Raw genomic sequence first — 20,235 nt, 5'->3', positions numbered from 1 at the left:
AAGAAGCCCTGGAGGTCAGCCTGGAGACCAACAGGACTTGCTAAGAAGCCCTGGAGATCAGCCTGGACACCAACAGGACTCGCTAAGAAGCCCTGGAGGTCAGCCTCACAACAAAGGCCTCAAGTTCCCGTTGCACTGCAGTCCTGCGGGCCTCAAGCTCTCCTGCCAGCATCTTTCAAGCTTTAAGCTCTTCCGCCATCAGCCCCCAACTGTCAAACTCCCTTGACACCACAGTCCTATTGTCCTTCATGCTTTTCTCCATCCATCCATCCATCCATCCATCCATGCTTTATATATATATATATATATATATATATATATATATATATATATATATATATATATATATATATATATATATAGTTAGCTTCGCCATTAGCATGTTAGCAGGTCATCTACTTACGGCAATCCAAAGCTTGAGAATGGCTCTTAACCTCTCGTCTTGTCAAAGCTTCCTCCGTTTCGTTTCTTTCTTTCTTGAACGTCCCTTTATCCTCTTGGAGAAAGTTTTTGACTAATGTTATGGCAACAGATCCAATATCTGTGTCATTCCTTAGACACTGTTAGTAAAGGGCGCGTGCAAACCGTGAAGTTTAACAAAAAATCTTTATCTGTAAAAAATATAGCGAAAAATGCAAATACAAAAATGATGATACATCTTTTTTAAATTCTTCTTTTTCCTTTTCCAAAACATAATAATATACGACAGAGTGTAGGTATTCAGCTAACATAGCTCTTTTCTGGGATAAAACCTCCTCAATTCTCTTCTTCATCTAACCTCAAGTTCTTCTTCTACTAGTTCTAAAGCATCATGGGATATAGAGTCCATTCTGTTAAACATCCACAAATAGTCCGTTTTGAACCAGATACTAAGTATCAAATGCTAACTAGATTTATGAAATAACTGCAACAAAATAGTTACCTCTTATTAAATTATAATATCCCAAAATCCTGGTTAAACCCAAAACAAATCCTCAACAACAGGTGTGCCTCACACACCATCAACATTATTTCCACAAGTGATGTAGAGAAACATTTAACTTCCCATGCAGAAAGCAAGGCCATTTATAGGAGCAGCATAGCAAAATGCACAGTGTTATGGACCAAATCCACCAGGTCTACCCTTGCATCAGAAGCAGTGGAGGAAGTCAGCAAAAGAAAGCTCCTGGTACCAACATCCACAAGGTGGAATTCATTTTTTGATGCTGTAAAGAGAGCTGCAGAAATCCCCATGAGTGATCTGAGTACGCTATGCAGCAAGCTACGAGTTAAGTGCTTCACAGATCAAGAGTACCAGTTCCTGCATGAGTACTGCACCATCACGGACTACCGGAGGTCAGCCTGTGACCTTGAAATTCTGCATCGATTTCCAAACATTAAGAACATTTTCTCGAAGTATAACACTTCGAGAAGAAACAGACTTTCTGACAGGAGGTTTGAAAAACTATTGTTAATGAGGTACAACCACTGGTTTACCTGTCCCACTCCACTGTTTCACTCATAAAATAGGATTAAACTTTAGACTAGTCCAGAGTTACAAAAGAGGACATATCAGCCGATATGCGGTATTATACCTGAACTGTTTTCTTAAATCTTTCTGCTCCAAAGCTGTGAAGAAGTTCCATGTTAAGTTTTGTCATTACAGTTTTAATGAAGAAAAACTTCATCTTTATTATATATATATATATATATATATATATATATATATATATATATATATATATATATAAATAAATAAACTACTTATGTTTAATAAATTGAAGAAAATTTTATTTTTCGTTAAAAACCGTATTTTTGGGTTTGATACTGACGCCAAAAATACTACTTTTTTAAAAAAAAATATGTATCTACATTTACTGCAGTCATGAAATATTTATATTTCATAAAACGTTTTTATGAAATGCAGTCAAGAAAGACCTTTTTTTCTTTTTTGTAATGTGTAATTAATTGCTTTCAGTTCAGCTTTTGGGAAATACATTGTTGATGTTCCTTAAAATATACTTCCAATAAACTACGTTTTGGCAAACCTCGATGTTATTTTTATATTGAAGTGGTAGAGGGCAGTTGTCAACAGCTGCTGAAAATAACTAATAAAGTTACTTTTGATGTAGCTTAGTTACTTTCCAAATCAAGTAGTCAGTAATCTATCTAAATTATTTATTCTAAGAGTAGTCAGTAATCCGATTAAATTTACTTCTAAAAAGTAACTATGCCATCACTGGGTATTAAAAGAAAAATCGGGGAACTATTTGCGGAGAACATTTTCATCAGAGACTGAAAATCGTTTTACTCAATCGTCTCAATAAAGGTGTAAAAACCGTATTTACTTCAATTAATCTGCGAAATAAAACCCACCGTTTTAGGGCTTACATGGTTAAGAAACGTGACGATGTTACGAAAATCTTTAAAAGTTTCCTCTTCGGTCATATTTCAGTCCGTTTTCTCATGAAATGCGAGAGTTTAGAGCGATGCGCGCTCCCGCGACAGGGCACGCAATTCTCGGCAGAACTCCTGTCTGGAGTACTACAACACTGTACTGCCTCCTTTTTTAAAAACTTTTCAAGAATATTCCAATAATCTTGTGGATGATTTTACTGTGAATCCTTTTTGCTCAAGTGGCTCTGGGTGATTTTGATGTTGTGTTGCCCCAGTATCCTGCAGCTCACTTTGCTCAGGGGTCACGCAGTTTGCAGCAGACCGTCCTTCTTCGCAAACTCACGCAAGCTGCTGTGGACCACGGCGATAACACTGTTGATTTTGACGCTGTGGGATCAGCCGCGACATTTTTAACCCTCATTTAAGCCGCTGCAGCCAATGGATCCGGGGGGTGGATAGGGCTCGCTAGGGGAGTTGTCTGCTTGCAAGTAAGCCGATTGGGCCGCCTTAAAAAGGGCACACCTCCGCCTTCTGCCGCCGTACAGAAATAGAAAGGTCTGGCAGGGAGAGCAGCACTAGTAAGAGGAACAAATTAAGACGATTTACTCGAAGTGAGAGCCGGTTTCATTAGCGGTAGTAGCTGTTTACCTTCTCCAGCCGGGCTGACCACCGAGCCGGGGGGTAAATCTGCTGTTTCATTCAGATCCAAACACAACTATATATATTTTTATATAATTCATTCTGAATTACAGCTTGAATCGACGTGAAGGCTTCCAACGTATTAATTTTCTAAAGGAATGGCCCTAGACTTCGCCGCTGGATGTGTGGGAGGTGAGTGTGTTTATTTCTTCCTATCGGTGAGTTAGCATAGCTGTTAGCATTAGCTTGAGCTGCGCCGGTGATTTTCCATTGCAGGAAACTCATTCAGCTGGAAAATATGAGAAAGAGCTGCGAGTTTTAAACCTCCGGGTTGAGATAATCTTTTTTAACAACAGGGAGTGATGATAATAAGGTGGAAGCAGTGAATTAGCAGGTATTTGTTAATTTATTGATTTCTTTTGGGCTGGTAGTAACCCGGATGCAAGTTTTAGGATCTGCAGCTCAGAGATGGTGGCTGGTGATTCCTAGCATGTTTCCCAACATCTCAGCAGCTGCACTAAGAAATACCACCTCTCTGATTTTTGTAGAGAGTACACAGAGTTCAATAAACTTAATACACCTATTTTTTTCTGTCCAGGGTTGACTGACCATTAGTCATCTTCATTACACATTGGGGAGTTGCACAATAAAAGGACAAGGGATTGGCTTCAGAAGTATGCAACCAGTTTATCCACATAATATTGGATAAATTTGAAAGACTGGAAACGTTCACTTTATTTATTCATTTCAAACAGTTTAAAAAACAAACAAAGATAAACCAAGAAAAGTAATTAGTAGGATAAGAGAGGACATGTGGGTACAAAATAGTTAGTTTACCATTACTTTTCTGTTTGACAATAAATGGGAAGAAATTAACATTTATTATGTTTTAGCTTCCAGATTATTTCTTATGATCCAAAAGTTTGAAATCTTGGATTCTACTGAAAATTTAGCATTTTTACTTTAAAGTTTAGGAACTTTTGTTCAATAAATTAATTTGAAGCAAGTAAGCATAAACGAGAACAAAGCACTACTTGTTTGAAACAGAGTAAAAAGAAGTGAAGACTTTTATTATGTCTTAGCTTCCAGAATATTTCCTATGATTCAAAAGATTAAAGTCTTGAGTTTTTAGTGAAAATTGTGTAAAAGGTGTCTTTTAACTTTTAGTTCAATATACATTTACTTTTTTTAAACAAAAAAAACAAGTAGCCAGTAGGTCGAAAGAAAATGAAGTGATTAGCTTACCACTACTGAAAATCACTAGGAAGAGTTGAACATTAATTTCTATAAAGATTGTCTTTTAACTTTAAAGTTTGACAACTTTTGTTTAATACATTAATTATTTTTGTGTTTAAGTGACTGACAAAAAACTCGCAGACAAATGCACACTTAAAAAATACCATATTTTAGTTTTTTCCTGTGTCATGTCTCGACATTACAGGCGTACTGTAATGTTGCCATCATGTGCTGGGTTAAATTTGCTCTACAAAACTGAAGTATAGTTACTTTTTTTTATTGAGACTACTCTCAGTATCAAAGCAGACAGTTTATATTGTATCTGTTTTTTAGAAAAAGTTACAGCATTTAAGAACTTGCGGGTCTGAAACTGGATTTTGTTCAGATCCCATAGAAAAGTCTCTTTGCTTTTGCATTCTAGCCCACAAATTGTGCCTCAGATAACTTTGGATAATTAATTCGTAGATGCTGAATTATAGATGATCAGAGTGGATTCAGATATCAACACTGTTGAATGAGAAGCTGAGAAACAGCTCAGCGTTTCAGGATTCATGAAACGGATAAGAACGCAATAAAGTTGATGTTTTTTGCTAAATGTTTACGTAAAAGTTGCAATCTGGGAAGTTTGTGGGAGTCCTGAGTTAATTCATTCTTGGTAAACTGGTTTCCACTGAAAAGCAGCAACAGAAACGTTTGGGAAACTTGTCAGCTGTTTAGTTCTTCCCTCAAGGCTGTGCTGCAAACATCTGGAAAGAGTTTGGAGGGACGTGCAGGCGGCACCTTATTAGACAGAATCAACAGTTAATAATAGAAATGCAAATATTTTAGTCTAGAGATTCGATTCAGACATTATTTTTACTTGAGGAGCCAGTTTTTGTGTTCAAAGATTCACTTTAAAGAGGAAAAGTCTGTGTGAACAAATGAAACATTTTAAATTCCCTCAGTTCATATTTAAACAGAAGTGGATGGGCTTAGCTTCCTAATTTTTTAAACGTTATACTGAAATTATAATTTCACAAAAAAGTAGATTAAAATTGATATATTTAATTTTTTTTATGTAAGGTGCCAATTTGCATTTAAAATACTTTTATTTACCCCAAAGAGGAATAAAATGTTGTGTTGTTTTGGGTGGTGATGCTGTGGACAGGAAGGAGCTCCAGTAGCAGTCAGTATTCCAGAGAATCTGCAGAAGCCTCTGACTGAAGACTGTTCCTGTATGCTATGCTAGCAGCTAAATATCCTGGCAGCAGAGACGATATTCCAGAGTAACTTGTTCTGGATGAAGCCATGAATTGTTGACAAGCATTGCTAATCCACATCATTTGTTTTTGCATCTCCTTTTTAAATCTCTGCTTGTTTGTTTTGCAACAATCAACTTCTCAAGTAGCTTTACAAGATGTTCAACTCCAGTTTGTAGAAAAAAACAAAACAATTGGAGCCTGTTTTATAGTAAAATGCAATCAAATCCAGTTTACAGTGTAAACTAGTAAAAAAAAAAGTTTCCTCCTGGGGAAGCATGTGGCGACTGTAAGCAATTAATTTAATCAAGGTTTTACAGTCTGTGTTTAGATTCGGATAAATGTCCCAAATGTTCCTGGAAACGATAAATAAACATATAAAAGTTGTAGCTTTCACATTTAAGTTTTTGTTTTAAAACGTCACATTGTGAACTCAAATTCTTTATAATCTGGACAGATTAAAACAGTGAGAATTAGGAATACTTCTCAATCTAGAAAGTGAAATTTGTAACCCTGATAGTTATTGGTTCCAAACAAATACAAATAAAAAAATAAATCCCCTTTTAAGTACAAAACTTGGAACTAAAGAATCTTATCAAGTATTTTTGTCTAGTTTTATCTTAGCTTTGTCCTATTTTAAATGCTCAAGCTTTTCTAGAATGTTTTAAGATAATAATTCTTAATATTGATGATAAAGTGCTAGTTCAATTGGCAGATTATTTAATCTATTACTTGGGGAAAATATTTTGTTGCAAGTAAATAATCTGTACTTTTAAAAAAAACAATATTATGGAATTATTGACTTGAAAAGATGAAATTTCTTGCTGAAAAGTTACTTTGCAAGTTAGTTTTGTCTTATTTAAAGTGTAATAAGGTATTTGAATAGAAACTAGAGCAAAAATACTTGGTAAGATTTTGTTTTTGCAGTGCAGTGTTTGTTTTTCCTGCCTGTAATAACTCACTTATGAAGTTCTGTAGTGTAAATGACCCACTTAGGGCTTTATTAACTTTGTCAGAAATGTTTGTCTCCCACGAAGGTCAGCGAGTTAAAACCAGCCGACAATCGAGACTCGACGTTTTCCTACAAATTTAAACCTTCCTGTTGGTCAGAAAAAGTTCATTTTTACGCATGTTTTCGTTTTCAAAGTGTGCTCTGGCCCATAAACGGAGAAAATTGGTGTAAAATTGAGTTTTGGGATCATTGACATGAGTCAAGGACGGGCTGCGTTACCAGTGACGTCACTGCTGAAGGTGCAGCGACCAACTGATAACTCGACAGCTGGTCGGGCTGCAAAGGGAGCCAAAGAACAAAAGGCTTCCACAAATATATAAAAAACAGATTTACAGCTGCAGAAATATGTGATAAAAATTGATTAAATGTCAAAATGAAAACAGATTTGCTTAAAAATGTCTGTTTGGTGTCATTTACACAAATATTCTCTCCAATCCTAAGAAACATAATTTGCTTTTTACATTTTTTGTGTCAGAACATGAAATAAATAGAAATGGCATGAAAATAAATGTCTCCCACGAATCCAACTTCCTTATTTAACAGATGTAAACAAAAATGTTTTTTGGATTTTTTTTTGGTCATTTGTAAAAGACTATGAGCCATTTCTCCTGTTAACATGTTTTCTGGTTGTGTTTCAGAAGTGTGCTCTGGCCCACTTCCTGCTTTTGGTGTAAAATCTGAGTTGTTGGGATTCATTGACATGAGTCAAGGACAGTCCAACTGTAGTTTTTCAGTGACGTCACTTCTGAAGGTGCACCAACTGATAACTCGACAGCTGGTCGGGCTGCAAAGGGAGCCAACAGAACAAAAGGCTTCCAACAACCATATATAAAAACAAAGATTAAAACACAGAAATATGTGATAAAATTGATTTGTCTTTCTGGTCAAATGAAAACAGATTCTTAAAAATGTCTGTTTAGTGATTCATTCTAAAAATAAAAAATCTCTCCAAAGTCAGAAACATAATTTGCTTTTTACATTTTTTGTGTCAGAATATGAAATAAATATTAATATCACCTGAAAAGCTGAAGAATGATTTAAATTAAGGGGAAAACTACCAAGAGACGCTGAAATCAAACGGCATGAAAATAAAGACAGAATCCAACTTCCTTATTTAACAGATGTAAACAAAAATGTTTTTTGGATTTTTTTTGGTCATTTGTAAAAGACTATGAGCCATTTCTCCTGTTAACATGTTTTCTGGTTGTTTACCCAGAATGCCTATGTTTTATTTTTAGAGTATATTTCACTAAATTGGGGCCAGAAAATCCTCTAAGGACGGGACAGTACTTCCTAATCCAACCCAGTTATTCATTTTCTACTACAAAACCCTACAAAATTATATTTCCGGTCAGCTGTGTTTACTTCAGAGAATGTGTGTGAATATTGGCAGCGTTTTGCATGAATCCAGTAACTCATAGGATATGTTCACACTACAGCCTGAAGTGACCCAAAACTGAGTTTATTTGTATTTTCTTTACAGTCACTTTTTCCAAATATGACTTTTTAAATTTAAATAAAAGACAAGTATACAAAGTATTTGCATATAGAAATTATTCTGAGGGCCTTTTCATTAGTAGACTGTTATTGATTTACAGTGACGTGCGGTGAGGTTCATAGCTGGTGAGGCACTGACGTCATCAGAATCAGATTTGCAAATAGATGCATAGATTGACAGCAGTTTACAGGTTATGTTTCACCAGGTGCTGCTGGTGTTTTGGTCGGCCATCCATTCGATACTGTAAAGGTGGGTGTTTCAATTCCTATCCTTCTATTATAATCTATCGCTGCACTTGCTTCCGAATCGTTTTAGCCATAGCTCGCTGTCACTTACTCGGCAGTTGAGGAGGAACATAAACGTCTGGGATCTTGAGCGCCCCTGCCATGAGGCAAGAGAACTGCAACCTGTGTTTATAATCGCTCATTACGAAACACGTTACACAAACACAGTTGGTGACAAAAAGCACTGTACATTATATACATAAGCTAAATTATTGGAAATAAGTTCACATATTAAATTTGTTTAAACCATTGGCAGCGTTTCTTAGCATGAGAGCCAGTAATCCAAGGTGCGCTGCTGCCTCACCGGCATCGCTTCAAGCATTTGAATGGGAAAATAAGAAAATTCAGCGATTTTGAACAAATAAAATCGAAATTGGTGAAGCTACATGAAAAATAAATATTTTTTAGTACAAACCACGGATGAATATAACAATTTAAATTACTTTATGATTATATATTTTCTTTCCATGATGGCTGGTGAGCCTTTTCATTAGTAGACTGTTATTGATTTAACATTTAGTTCCATATCTTTAATAAAATTAGGCACTTTATTGGTAAATTTACATATATAAATGTAAAATTTAACAAAACAAATTAGCAAGTTTATTATATAAAAAATTTTCTAGGATCCTTTCTGGGGAATTTAGAAAAATGTAATAAAACATTTCCAGAACTTAAGTAAAAACACGTTAAATTATGGTTACTAATAAACCTTTCAAAGTTCGGTGCCAAAAGATGAATCACAGTATCTTTAAATTTTCCCGCAGGGTAAATTTTAAATGACATTTCCGTCACATTATTTGCGATTAAATATTTATGGGGGATCATCCAGGCAGTTTTTCAGTTGATAATCCGTCCAAATATGCGACTTGTATAGAACTGCAAAAGACCTGAAATGTCCCGCATGCGCAGTAGAGGGCGCAGTAACGTCCCACGCAGCGAGCAGCGCGATGCTAAAAAGAAGAAGTGCTCAGTGTTTGCGGAAGTAAGCATGGATGCTAATAACCTACGATTTTAAAGTTCTCACATTCACAACTTGATCCTCTGTTTTTTTTATTTATGTTTGCGCGTTCAGGACGCAGAACATTCGAGAATCAATGAGGTTCCGGTCGGATGAATGCGACCTGATCAGATGCATAACGGATTTAGAGCCACATATTCAATCAAAAAATCCAATTTGTGTTCTTCAGACTGTCATAAAAAAATCGGATACGGGTCGCTTTAAGGCAATAAATAAATAAATAAATTGGATTCTGGTCACTTCCGGCTGCAGCGTGAACGTAGCCGTCGTAAGGTAAATATTTCCGTGCTGGAAAAGCGTCCGCTGGTGAGGAAGCGTCTTCACATGAAGGCGAATGTTAATGTTGCAGCTTGTTTTAGAGGCTGAATGGATGTTGGTTGTAGTTCTTTTTACACCTTGCTGTTTGATGTCATTTCTCCCTGAGCCGGTGTCTGCTTGGGGCTCGGGGCGGCTGTCTTTAACAGCTACAGTGTCACTGTGTTGTAGATGAGAGAGAGAAATAAACAACCTCTCCACGGAAATGTGACCTAGTAAGTATGGTCCAGGTCTTTCTTTATCTCACCCAATGTCCTGTCTTGAGCTATAGAAATATAAAAGCCAAGAAGGCATTTTTATTTTCTTTTTTTCCCCTCCTATTTATGTTTTTTATTTTTTTATTTTACTCAACGTTTTACTCGGTAATGTTGCACCCCATAAGCATTTTAACCCCTCAAACGAATGATTGTCTGCTTATTTCCCTGCTTTGTACCTGCAAAAACACAACCTTACCAAGTATTTCTGGTCTAGTTTCTAGTGCAACTTTAGATGACTAAAGCTCTATAAACATTTCTAAATTATTAATAACTTTTAATATATGCTTAAAAAAAATTAAGCTTACAAATGCTTATTGTGCAATCAAAGTAGTCTGAAACATTTAGTGTAATAAAATAAATAGGTGAGACAAGAAACTAGTTGGTTTTATCGCTTTATTCTCACAGTTAATGCATAATGGTTATTGATTATTTAGAAAGTGTTAAGAGATGAATTAATAAAGCTTTATGGAAAAATGGTACCTTAGTACATTTAATATGAAAGCTAACTTATAAGTAAATTTTTAGTAACATATTGAAGCTAGTTTTGTTTTGTTTTTTCAACAATGTTTAAAAAACATTGTGTCCTCTCACATCAAAGGAAAAGTCCAGGCTAGTTAAATTAATGTCCAACATTCAGCTTGTCTTTCTTTGCATGCCAGGTCGTTATGGGATATTTTAGAGTTTCACTTATTGCATACAGAGTATATGAGAAAAGAAAAACAATACTCCATACTCCAACCCCCCCTGAGAAGAAACAACAATAACGGTTTCTCTATTTTCCAGGAATCAGCCCAAATTATTTTAGTATTGTACAGGGTTCAGAAAATACAAACTCGAGTGTATAATTCAAAGTAAAGCCGTTATTTTAGGACGCTGCAGGGGATCAACCAAAACTATAACTCACCCCGACACCCTTTAGGTCCATGGTTTCTATAGAGTCCATAAAAGGACCACAGATATTTTGAAATAGCGATAGTTCCCCTTTTATAATGAAAGTGATCTTTTCCATTGGTAAGGTTGTGGATATTTCATTAATCCAGTTAATGAATTTTGGTTTACTGGTACTCTTCCATGAGAGCGCTATGACTCCTTTTGCAAGTAGTAAACATAAATCCATGGCAGTAATAATCTTCCTGGACATCTGATGTCTGTCAGGATATAAACCTAGGATGAACAATTTGGGGTCAGAAACTGGTTTTATAGTCTAGAGTTTGTTTAATCTCCCTCCAGAATTGTGCAACTTTCTTGTGTTTCCAGATGCAATGGGAGAATGTTCCCTTCTCTTCTCCATTTCTAATACACAGCTCTGAGACGGCACCGTTGTACTTATTAAGCTTTTCTGGCGTCGCATACGTTCTCATTAGCCAATGGTATTGCAGTACTTTGAGGCGTGTATTGGTAGTTTGTGTTCCTTCTCCTGGTCCTCTGAAGTTTAAATCCTCCCTCCAGGCATTGAGCTTCCATAATGTCGCTAACAGGCTATATAGTTTGGAGATAATTACTTTTCTAAAGCAATCATTCTTCATTTCGATTTCCATGGTGGACATCAGAAGGATGGACTCGCATTGATTTTGAGATGATCTAATAAAGTTTCTCACCTGTAGATATTTTACATTTCTTATAAAATTCTGTTGCAGCCCATCTGGGCCTGAGGCTTTACATGTTTTCAAGTAATCTATTGCTGTAGATATTTTCTCTCTAGTTATAGCTGCACTGAGATCTCTGAAGCTAGTTTTAAGTAAATATTTCCTTAATATTGACAGAAAAAGTGCTGCTTAAATTGGCAAATTATTTCACTTACATAAAGATTGAGAAAATGTATTGGAAGTAAAATAATCTACCCATGTAAGAAGTACTTTTTCTGCTATTTTAAAGACTCATTTATTAAAAGTTACGATATTTGCACTTTAAAAAAGACCAAAATTACTTGGTAAGATTTTGTGCTTTTGCAGTGACATCTAGTCACTGTGCTCTTTATTTTGTCTTTCAAACGCTCCGCTAACGTTAGCACTGTCGTCCCCAGGTGCGGCTTCAGGTACAAAATGTGGACAAACCTCTTTACCGCGGGACTTGGCACTGCTTCCAGTCGATCGTGCGCCAAGAATCGGTAAGTGTCGTCCTCTCTGTTATCCTACTTGGGTTTTAAGTGTCTAGTTTCTGCTCCATCTGCCATTACATGCATCAGCCCCACCTTAGAGAGACGAGTGTGTTTCAGCTGGGATCAGTGAGCTAAATAAGGCTTTGGACTTTTGTGCTATTTGTGGACCTGTCGCTTTCACACATGGTGGAATTATGATTGTAACGTTTCACTTCTAGTTGGTTCAAAACTTAGAAATTTTGTTGCAGGTGGTTGAATATTTCAGCAAAATCTTTAAAGAACCCAAACTGGCAAAGATGTTCCCAGGAGCTTGCATGTTTGAAAAATTCGAGATGTAAGAGAATTTATTTTTGCAAACTCAGTAGTTGGCTACTACATTGGTGGTAGCTAATGCTGCTATTAACTACCACCAATGTGGTAGAACAAGAAAATACTAAAATCTAATGAAGTGTCAAACTCTAAAAGCAGTGGAAGCTAACGCTAAGCACAAAAAAAGCATTGCTATAAACTAACTCCAAACTGCTAAACGCACATTATCAGAGAGTAATGCTAACTGTTAAAGTGTCTTCATCTCGTTTTGTGTTTCTTTTATAAACCCAGGTGAAAGAAAACCTCTTTGTTTGTCTTTTGTACAGATGCTCGGTTTGTATAAAGGCATCGGTTCTCCAATGATGGGGCTGACGTTCATCAACGCCATTGTCTTCGGCGTCCAAGGCAACGCCATGCGGAAGCTCGGCCGCGACACGCCCCTCAACCAGTTCCTGGCGGGCGCCGCCGCCGGAGCCATCCAGTGCGTCATCTGCTGCCCGATGGAGCTGGCAAAGACGCGCATGCAGCTGCAGGGAACCGGCGAGAAGAAGTCCAAGAGGAAGCTGTACAAGAACTCCCTGGACTGCCTGGTGAGAATCTACAGGAAGGAAGGGTTCCGGGGCATCAACCGCGGCATGGTGACTACGCTGCTGCGCGAGACGCCCGGCTTCGGCGTGTACTTCCTGGCGTACGACGTGCTGACGCGTTCGCTGGGCTGCGAGCCGGAAGACCCGTACATGATCCCGAAGCTGCTGTTCGCCGGCGGGATGTCGGGCATCGCCTCCTGGCTCTCCACGTACCCGGTGGACGTCATCAAGTCGCGGCTGCAGGCCGACGGCGTCGGCGGCGTCAACAAGTACGGCGGGATCATGGACTGCGTCAGGCAGAGCTTACAGAAGGAGGGGTACCGGGTGTTCACGCGCGGCCTCACGTCCACGCTGCTGCGTGCGTTTCCGGTCAACGCCACCACCTTCGCCACTGTGACTCTGTTTTTAATTTACATGCGACGGGAGGAGGAATGCAGCATGCAGAACTCTGAGCCGCCCGCCGTGCAGCTGCAGCCGCAGCCGACCAGCATGTAAGGCAGGTTAGCTGATGCGCACCTCTCCCTCCGTCTGTGGTATTTAAAAACTTTTTTTTTTAAACTAAAAGCTGAATTTGTGTGTATATATGGCTTTTTTTCTCACCCATACTTTTGTACAATAGTTCTAGTAGCAAACTGTAGTGTAAGGGTGCACCGATTGCAGTTTTTAGGCCGATCACAGATCGTTAAATAAAAAACACACTTTGATTCTGCAGTCATGTTTATGGTTAGCGTTGCTTTCCGTTTGGGTTTGGCTTCTGGCAATGCTACTGTATCTTTAAAAAAGCCGATTCAGATTTTGGACGATACTAATGTTTATGTTTTTGTCTGAAATGTTGGTAAATGTAGCAGTTTGTATTGTTACCTGCAAACGTGCGGTTGAAATAAGATCGGCTTTACATGCAAGTATCGGCCGTTCACCCAAAATAAATCGGTGCACCCATACTGTATCGTTACTGTAATTGTTACAAACAAGATTAACAACAATAATGCTGTTTAGTAAGGATGCATCAATATGAAAATATGAGCCAATAACCATATTAGATGTTAATATTTACAGATATCTATATTTTACCACTTTTATGACACCTTTGCGGGGTTAAATGAATATGGATTGTTCATATCTGACAGATTTTGTCTGATACTGATGTTTCCGATATTTATCGTGCATCCCTACTACCTAGGTCAGATAGTGACTGCATGCATATAAATCTTTGCAGTTATTCTGGTCATTTATGACATTAACTTATCAAAACCATCATGATTATCTGGCATCTTGCAATAACGGTGAATTGTTTACAAAAACGTTCCCAAAGTATTTTTAAAAGGTCGGCTGGCTTTGTGTGACTTTAACCTCCTTGTAGTGTTACATAAATATATTTTCTCAGATAAACTCAAACGTAAGTCTGTGTTTTAAAGAAGCACCTTATAATAACCACATGAATGGTTGAAGAAGCAAAGGTGAAATGTTTTCTCTTTTTTTTTTTGTTGCAGTAACTACTAAAAACACTGAATGCTGTGTTGAGTAGAGTTGGGTTGGAAGAAATGAAAACTGTTATCAGAAGTCACTTTGTCCACAAGGGGGCAGCAGCAGACCAGCTACGTTCGCCCATTTGCACCATTAGCTGCTCTTTTTACATACCTACATATTTTACTGAATAGCATGGATTATACTGGATGAATGTTGAGACTTAAATGTGGGTTAAATTTCCCAATAATCATGCAGAAATGAGTAATAACCCTGTATGTAGATGATTTGTGTTGCGTTGGGACATAATGTACATTAATGTGAAAGTGCTGCTGATTGTTGGTGAGGCTTTAGAATGACTTGTAAATCTCTTTCGTAATTTTTTTTGCCTTTTTTTTTTTTTCGAATGCTGCTTTGTATTCTGTGTTTGATTCTGTACGATACTTTGTACCAAAGTAGTCATCCAAATGTAGGTCTTTAAAAAAAAAAAATAAAGATTTGTTTTCTAAGACAGTTTGCAGAAGTTTTAGTTGTGGAAAATTAAAGCAGTTTGAAGTCAGTAGATGTTGACGTCTAGCGGTGAGAAGCAATATTATGAGTATAAAAATGCAAATCAGAAAAAAATTAATTTATTTATTGTACTTTTATGCACATTATTTGACAAAAGTGTGCTTTAGATTTCTTGATCAGGATCTTAGTGTTAAGAAATTGGTCAAAAAAAATTAAGAGATGAGAATAAAAACAAACATTTCATCTACTTTAATGTTGAGGTTTGTTCCTTTTTAACTCTGGGGTGTACAAAGTAAGGTCCGGGGGCCATTTGTGGGCCTTGAAATTATTGTGTTCGGCCATAACCACAAGACAAGAAGAAAAAAACTAATTTTTAAAATTGTTTTTCTTTTAATGATCCAACAAACTGAAGCCCTATTCTGTGTTTTGGGGTTTTAATGATGTACAGATTTCATAAAATTTGTACTATTTCGTAAGTAAAACTTTTTATTTAATAAATTTTGAGGCCTGCTAGTAGTGAAAATTAAACAGCTTTGGATCCCGGAACTTAAAGTTTGGACACCCCTGATTTACTTTAACTTGTGCAAAAGATGAGGCGTTTCGCTCACTGAGGAATTTCAACAAAGTTACACAGTAACTGGAATCAGCAAATCAGGGATCAAAAGTGCAATAATTCAATAATGTATAATCAGCAGACAATTAAATGGAAATGAAATTTAACATAAATTCATGATGCGTTTAAATTTTAATGGATGTATTTCCATTTTTTGTTTTAAATGCAGGTTTTTACTTTCAGAATATTTATTGAATTGTTGCACTTTTGAGCCTCGATATTTTTCCCAAAGCGGCTGAATAGACTGACGTCGGGCTACGCGTCTCCTTCGGGGCTCTAGCCGTTTTTTCCAGCTTTGGGTGTTTTGGTGAAGTGGGCGGAGTCACAGGAGCGACGCAGGAAGCGGTAGATCTCCTCGGCTCTGGATCGGCTCATGCAGCCGCCTTTCTGGATCGACTCAACGGAGCTGGAAGTAAAAAAAACAAGAGAAAACACAGAATTATGACGCATTTATGAGTAGATTCTCTACTGACTCAATTATAGAATAAATAAATTGATTTATTCACAGATTGATGAATCTGTGATGAAGGATAAACTGTTGGATAGACAGAAGGATGAGAAGACGGAGGAATAACTGAACCGATGGATGGATGTAGGAGCAGATAACCGGAGAGAGAAAGAGGTGAACACCTACATCAAAAACTGAATGGATGGATGAACGAATGGACAAACGGTTAGATCAATAAACAGATTAATGGATGAACGGACTGATGAACAGATGTAAGAATGAATAGAGGTGATCAGATGAACAGATGGATAGATGTATGGATGAATGGATAGATGATCCATTTAAAGGGACGGTGCCACTCCCTGACAGCTGGACCCGTCCCGGTTCTGTCAGAACTTTTACCCGTTCATCAGCTGTGCGACGCAGCTGAAGTTGTGCAGCAGGTTGAGAGCGTGAACATGGCTGACCGAAGGCAGACTCAGGTACATCTGCAGCGCCTGCTCCCTGCGCTGACCTTTGACCTTCAGGGGCACCGCGATGCCGTGACCTTTACGGCGCTCCAGCTTGGCCAGGTCCGCCAACAACCCGGCGCTCTCCTCGGCGCCGTCGCTCCACAGCAGGCGAACCCCGGCCCGGACCAGGCCCACTAAAGTGTTGTCATAGTAACGGGTGCGCTGGAAAGGGCGGGAAACTTCACCTGCGTCGCAAACAAAAACAGTCAGGCTTGTTGGTCACTTTTATTTAAAAATATTTTTGACATGTTTGTTACTGTCGTTTGCAGTCAGAAACAACCAATCAGAGCCAGGGGGAGGGTCTTAGGACATTGGATAAAGGATTTTCCTGTAAAAATCCTTTGCCATTACCATATTTAGCAGTACTAAGACCCGCCTCCTGGCTCTGATTGGTTGTTTCTGACCAGGAGCGGTTAATTTGTTCAGACAGGAGATGTAAGTTTTCACAGATTTGTCTGTCACAACAGGTGAAAACACAAGATATCACACTGCAGCTTTAAATCAGGCCGTAACTCTTTAACACCCACCCTGCTTGGACCGATCTTTCTCCACTATCAGACACACTCGCTCAAACAACCCCTGCATGTTGCTCAATCTCTCCGCCAGTCGCTTCCGGTTCTGCATCGCGGCCAAATCCGATTGGCTCTGCCTCATCACCGCCATGCGGTTGCTCACGATGAAGTAGTTGCTGTCCAGCGTGCAGACTTGGACGTCAGCCCCGTGGCGCTGACGCAGACTCATCACCAGCTCCACCATGCCGCCGGTGCAGCGGCTATCCACCAGGATGCTGACCGACCCGGGGAGAGGCGGCGGCGGCTTGGTCACCGCCGGTACCGGATCCTGAGGAGCGGACCCCTGAGCCGCTGAGGACGCGGAAGGAAGTCCCTGCAAAGTTAGGGTGAGAGGTCACAAGTGAGCGCAATTTTTTGTCGATGTTATAGTAATAATCCAAAAAACTATTTTGCAACTGCTGCGTTTCCATTACGAAAGACTACATTAAAATCACACACGTGAATAAGCTTGTTCTCGCGATATCTCACTAAAAACCATGGCAACGACAGATATAAACAGTATGCATTAATATTGAAGTTACGCTCATAATCAGTAATCAGAGAAGACCCTTATATTTGGGAGCGGCTACATATGCGGCATTTTGGGAAAATTGTATTTGCTAATTTTACAGAAAACCGATGGATTCAACATATTTAAATGGCACAACTTAATATAAACTATACAAACTAAAACCATCATCCTCTTACTACTTCCTGTCATCTTCTTTGTTGTTTCTGCCAGTAGTAACATCCGGTTGTTGATCACTGACTCAAACGTTTTTATTATTATTAACATCCACAATCAACCTCAAAAAGATACCATACATAACGTTTTCACAAAACATACAGAGAAAACAAACAAAACTTAAAAAATAAGGGAAAAGCAACACAAACAACCCAAAATGAATCGAGACTTTAGCAGAGCAACATTTAATATAAAACATGAAAAAATAAATTTATATATGAAAAAAAAATTAATTCAGAGTGTAAAATTAAAGTGCAAATGTTTTCAAAAAAGAAGTTGCCTTAAAAACATGTGACTTGACAAAAGTATTTTCAGTAAAGTTTTGTGAAATAAATCTGTCAAACACCTTGTTCAAATGCAGAAACGGGAGTTTTTTCAAAACTGTTCTTTCTACTAAGCAAATTTGTTCTTTCAGTTTTATAGTGAATAGAAACACAGCTATTGTCTCTTAATAATCGAGAAATTTCTTTACTGTTATGAAAGTCGGCTCTTGCTCTGCGAAGTCGAGCTCATCCGAGAGCAGATGTTGATTCTCTAACCTTTGACGACATCTGCAGGAAAAACAGAAAATGATCAGGACTGGGCAACAAATCAATAACATATATCGCATTAGACACATAATATCATTAGAAAACGAGTTAGATAATTTAAGTGAAGTCTGATCCAATTTAGGGCTTTAGCTGCTCAACTGACTCACTCATTTTTGGTTACCTAGCAACAACATGTTGACAAACTTTCTTGTTGTTCTTCTTGCTTTGTGTTTGTATCTCCATGAACCTAACTGAGATCAAAGCAACAGAATTAAGATTTTTCTCAACCAGTTTTTGATAGAAAGGGAGAAAAACAATAAATTATGCATTTGGAAATGATTGAGTTTGTTCTAATTTATTGTATAATTGATTTATTGCTTATTGTGACAGGCCTATATCTCCATAAGTTTGAATAAACCTTAAATATATAAAAAAAGCGTCTGCGGAACATTCTATTCAATTCAAAAATACTTCAAAGGAAAATTAAATGTTGTTGTAACTCAAATTAACTGAAATTGTTCAGGGTTATTGTAGATGGTGGTAGCTGTTGGAGGACAGATCTCTTGTACCAGTCTGTGTTACAGTAAATGTGAAGAAGACTCTGACTGAAGACGGTGTCATAAAGAGGACAGTCAGTGTGTATTCCACCTACTTACCTTTCATTTTTCTGCTCTTCACTCTGTTCTTTACTCAATAATGAGACTTTAGATGCTACGCTAGCATAAGCAGAGGACACCGTTTTCTGATTTTTGCCCACTCCCTCCATCTCCTCTTCGCTGGACTCGTTCAGGCAGACGACCCGCGAGCGTTTGGTTCTGGTTCTGGTTGTTTGCTCTGCAGCGGGCTGAGTTCTGGCATTGGTTTCGAGTCCCGCTCTGGCTCTGTGCAGGAAAATGCGCCGTCTGGTTGCGTACTGCCGTCTCCCGTCAATGAGCGACACGTCGGGCAGAAGTTCGACGTCTTCAGGCTCTTCCTCGTTACTCTCCTCCTCTTCTTCATCACTGCCAACCACGAAGCTGTCCTCTGCATACGTCTCATCCATCTCTGGCACCTGCCAACAAAAGGTCACTTCAGGTCAATTTGGGTTTTGTTTTATGTATTTTCCAGGCATATAGTGGCATTTTGTAGCACAATTAAGTAACCATGTGACCTTCAGCTGTTATAAAAACCCAAATACACTGCAAAAACACACAATCTTACCAAGTATTTTTAGTCTTGTTTCTAATCCAAATATTTTACTACACTTAAATTAAGACAAAATTAACTCAAAAGTAACTTGTCAGCAACGTATAGTAGCTTGTTTTAAGTAGATTATTCTTTAATATTGATGAAAAAGTAATTGTTCCATAAGCAAATTGTTTTATTAATAACAGTGGGAAATTGTCTCATTATGAGTAAATTTATCTGCTGAAAGAATTTGGACTTTTTCATTCATATTAAGGAGTTATTTACTTAAAACAAGCTATTAGACCTTGTTGAAAAGATACTTAGTTTAGTCTCATTTCATGTATAATAAGATGTTTGGATTAGAAACAAGACTAACAATACTTGGTGAGATTTGGTGTTTTTACAGAAATTTGACTGTGATTTGATGCCTTGAAATTGGGCCTCTATCTCTTTAAGAACTTCCACTTCTTTCTGAAACTCTGCCTTCAGGAAGTCACACCATGATTACTTCCTGAATAATCATGATGTAATTATGATTATTCAGGAATTGTTGTTAAAATGTTGTTAACCCTTTAACAACATTTTTACCAGCGTTGTACTGAGAAGTAGTTTTTTTTTAATGAGCTCAGCAGATGTTTGCTAATTGCTGCTGGCTAGTCTGAAGGATCTGAGAGTGGGAGTCACGGGGGAGGGCTGCTCTCTGGGGTGGGAAGTTTGGAAACTGTAGCTCTAATGAGGAGCTACGCCTCGAAGGCGGGGCTAGGTCCACCCAGGCGTTTTGCACAGCTGGTTGCCATGGCGATTAAAGGATTTCTCAAACATGTA

The 20,235-nt window shown here is 38.0% G+C and overlaps 2 protein-coding genes across 7 annotated transcripts in view; one reads left to right on the top strand and one right to left on the bottom strand.

The window, feature by feature from the left end:
* The first annotated feature begins 2,537 nt into the window (after positions 1-2,537).
* LOC122845707 (mitochondrial basic amino acids transporter) lies at positions 2,538-14,843 on the top strand. Of its 3 annotated transcripts, none has more exons than XM_044142085.1 (5): positions 2,538-2,987; positions 3,129-3,207; positions 8,205-8,248; positions 11,900-11,983; positions 12,610-14,843. In XM_044142085.1, the coding sequence occupies exons 2-5, from the start codon at positions 3,174-3,176 to the stop codon at positions 13,363-13,365; spliced, it is 918 nt and encodes a 305-aa protein (XP_043998020.1). In that variant the 5' UTR covers positions 2,538-2,987; positions 3,129-3,173; the 3' UTR covers positions 13,366-14,843. The 3 variants fall into 3 exon arrangements, with proteins under 3 accessions (XP_043998020.1, XP_043998019.1, XP_043998021.1); XM_044142084.1 differs by having other exon boundaries at positions 2,538-3,057; XM_044142086.1 differs by lacking the exons at positions 2,538-2,987; positions 3,129-3,207; positions 8,205-8,248 and adding an exon at positions 8,774-9,834.
* Positions 14,844-14,955: 112 nt separating this feature from the next.
* The window catches only part of fancm (FA complementation group M), a 43,958-nt gene continuing 38,678 nt past the window's right edge, over positions 14,956-20,235 (bottom strand). For all 4 annotated transcript variants that reach the window (XM_044142081.1, XM_044142079.1, XM_044142077.1 and 1 more), the window contains 5 exons: positions 18,900-19,294; positions 18,186-18,264; positions 16,945-17,302; positions 16,308-16,602; positions 14,956-15,863 (listed from right to left, as the gene is read on the bottom strand). In XM_044142081.1, coding sequence (XP_043998016.1) covers positions 15,734-15,863; positions 16,308-16,602; positions 16,945-17,302; positions 18,186-18,264; positions 18,900-19,294 — 1,257 coding nt within the window. In that variant the 3' untranslated portion in view covers positions 14,956-15,733. The remainder of the gene's footprint in view (positions 15,864-16,307; positions 16,603-16,944; positions 17,303-18,185; positions 18,265-18,899; positions 19,295-20,235) is intronic.

Source organism: Gambusia affinis, linkage group LG16 (genome assembly GCF_019740435.1).
Source record: "Gambusia affinis linkage group LG16, SWU_Gaff_1.0, whole genome shotgun sequence".
In the NCBI taxonomy this organism is placed as follows: Eukaryota; Metazoa; Chordata; class Actinopteri; order Cyprinodontiformes; family Poeciliidae; genus Gambusia; species Gambusia affinis.
Note: the sequence above shows the minus strand (reverse complement) of the source record. Positions and strands in the feature narration are given on the sequence as shown.

Excerpts from the sequence above, each read along its gene's own strand:
- LOC122845707 (XM_044142085.1), top strand. The coding sequence starts at position 3,174 with ATGGCCCTAGACTTCGCCGCTGGATGTGTGGGAG. Across the intron at positions 3,208-8,204 it reads CGCCGCTGGATGTGTGGGAG|GTGCTGCTGGTGTTTTGGTC; the intron begins GTGAGTGTGTTT and ends ATGTTTCACCAG. Across the intron at positions 8,249-11,899 it reads ATCCATTCGATACTGTAAAG|GTGCGGCTTCAGGTACAAAA; the intron begins GTGGGTGTTTCA and ends TGTCGTCCCCAG.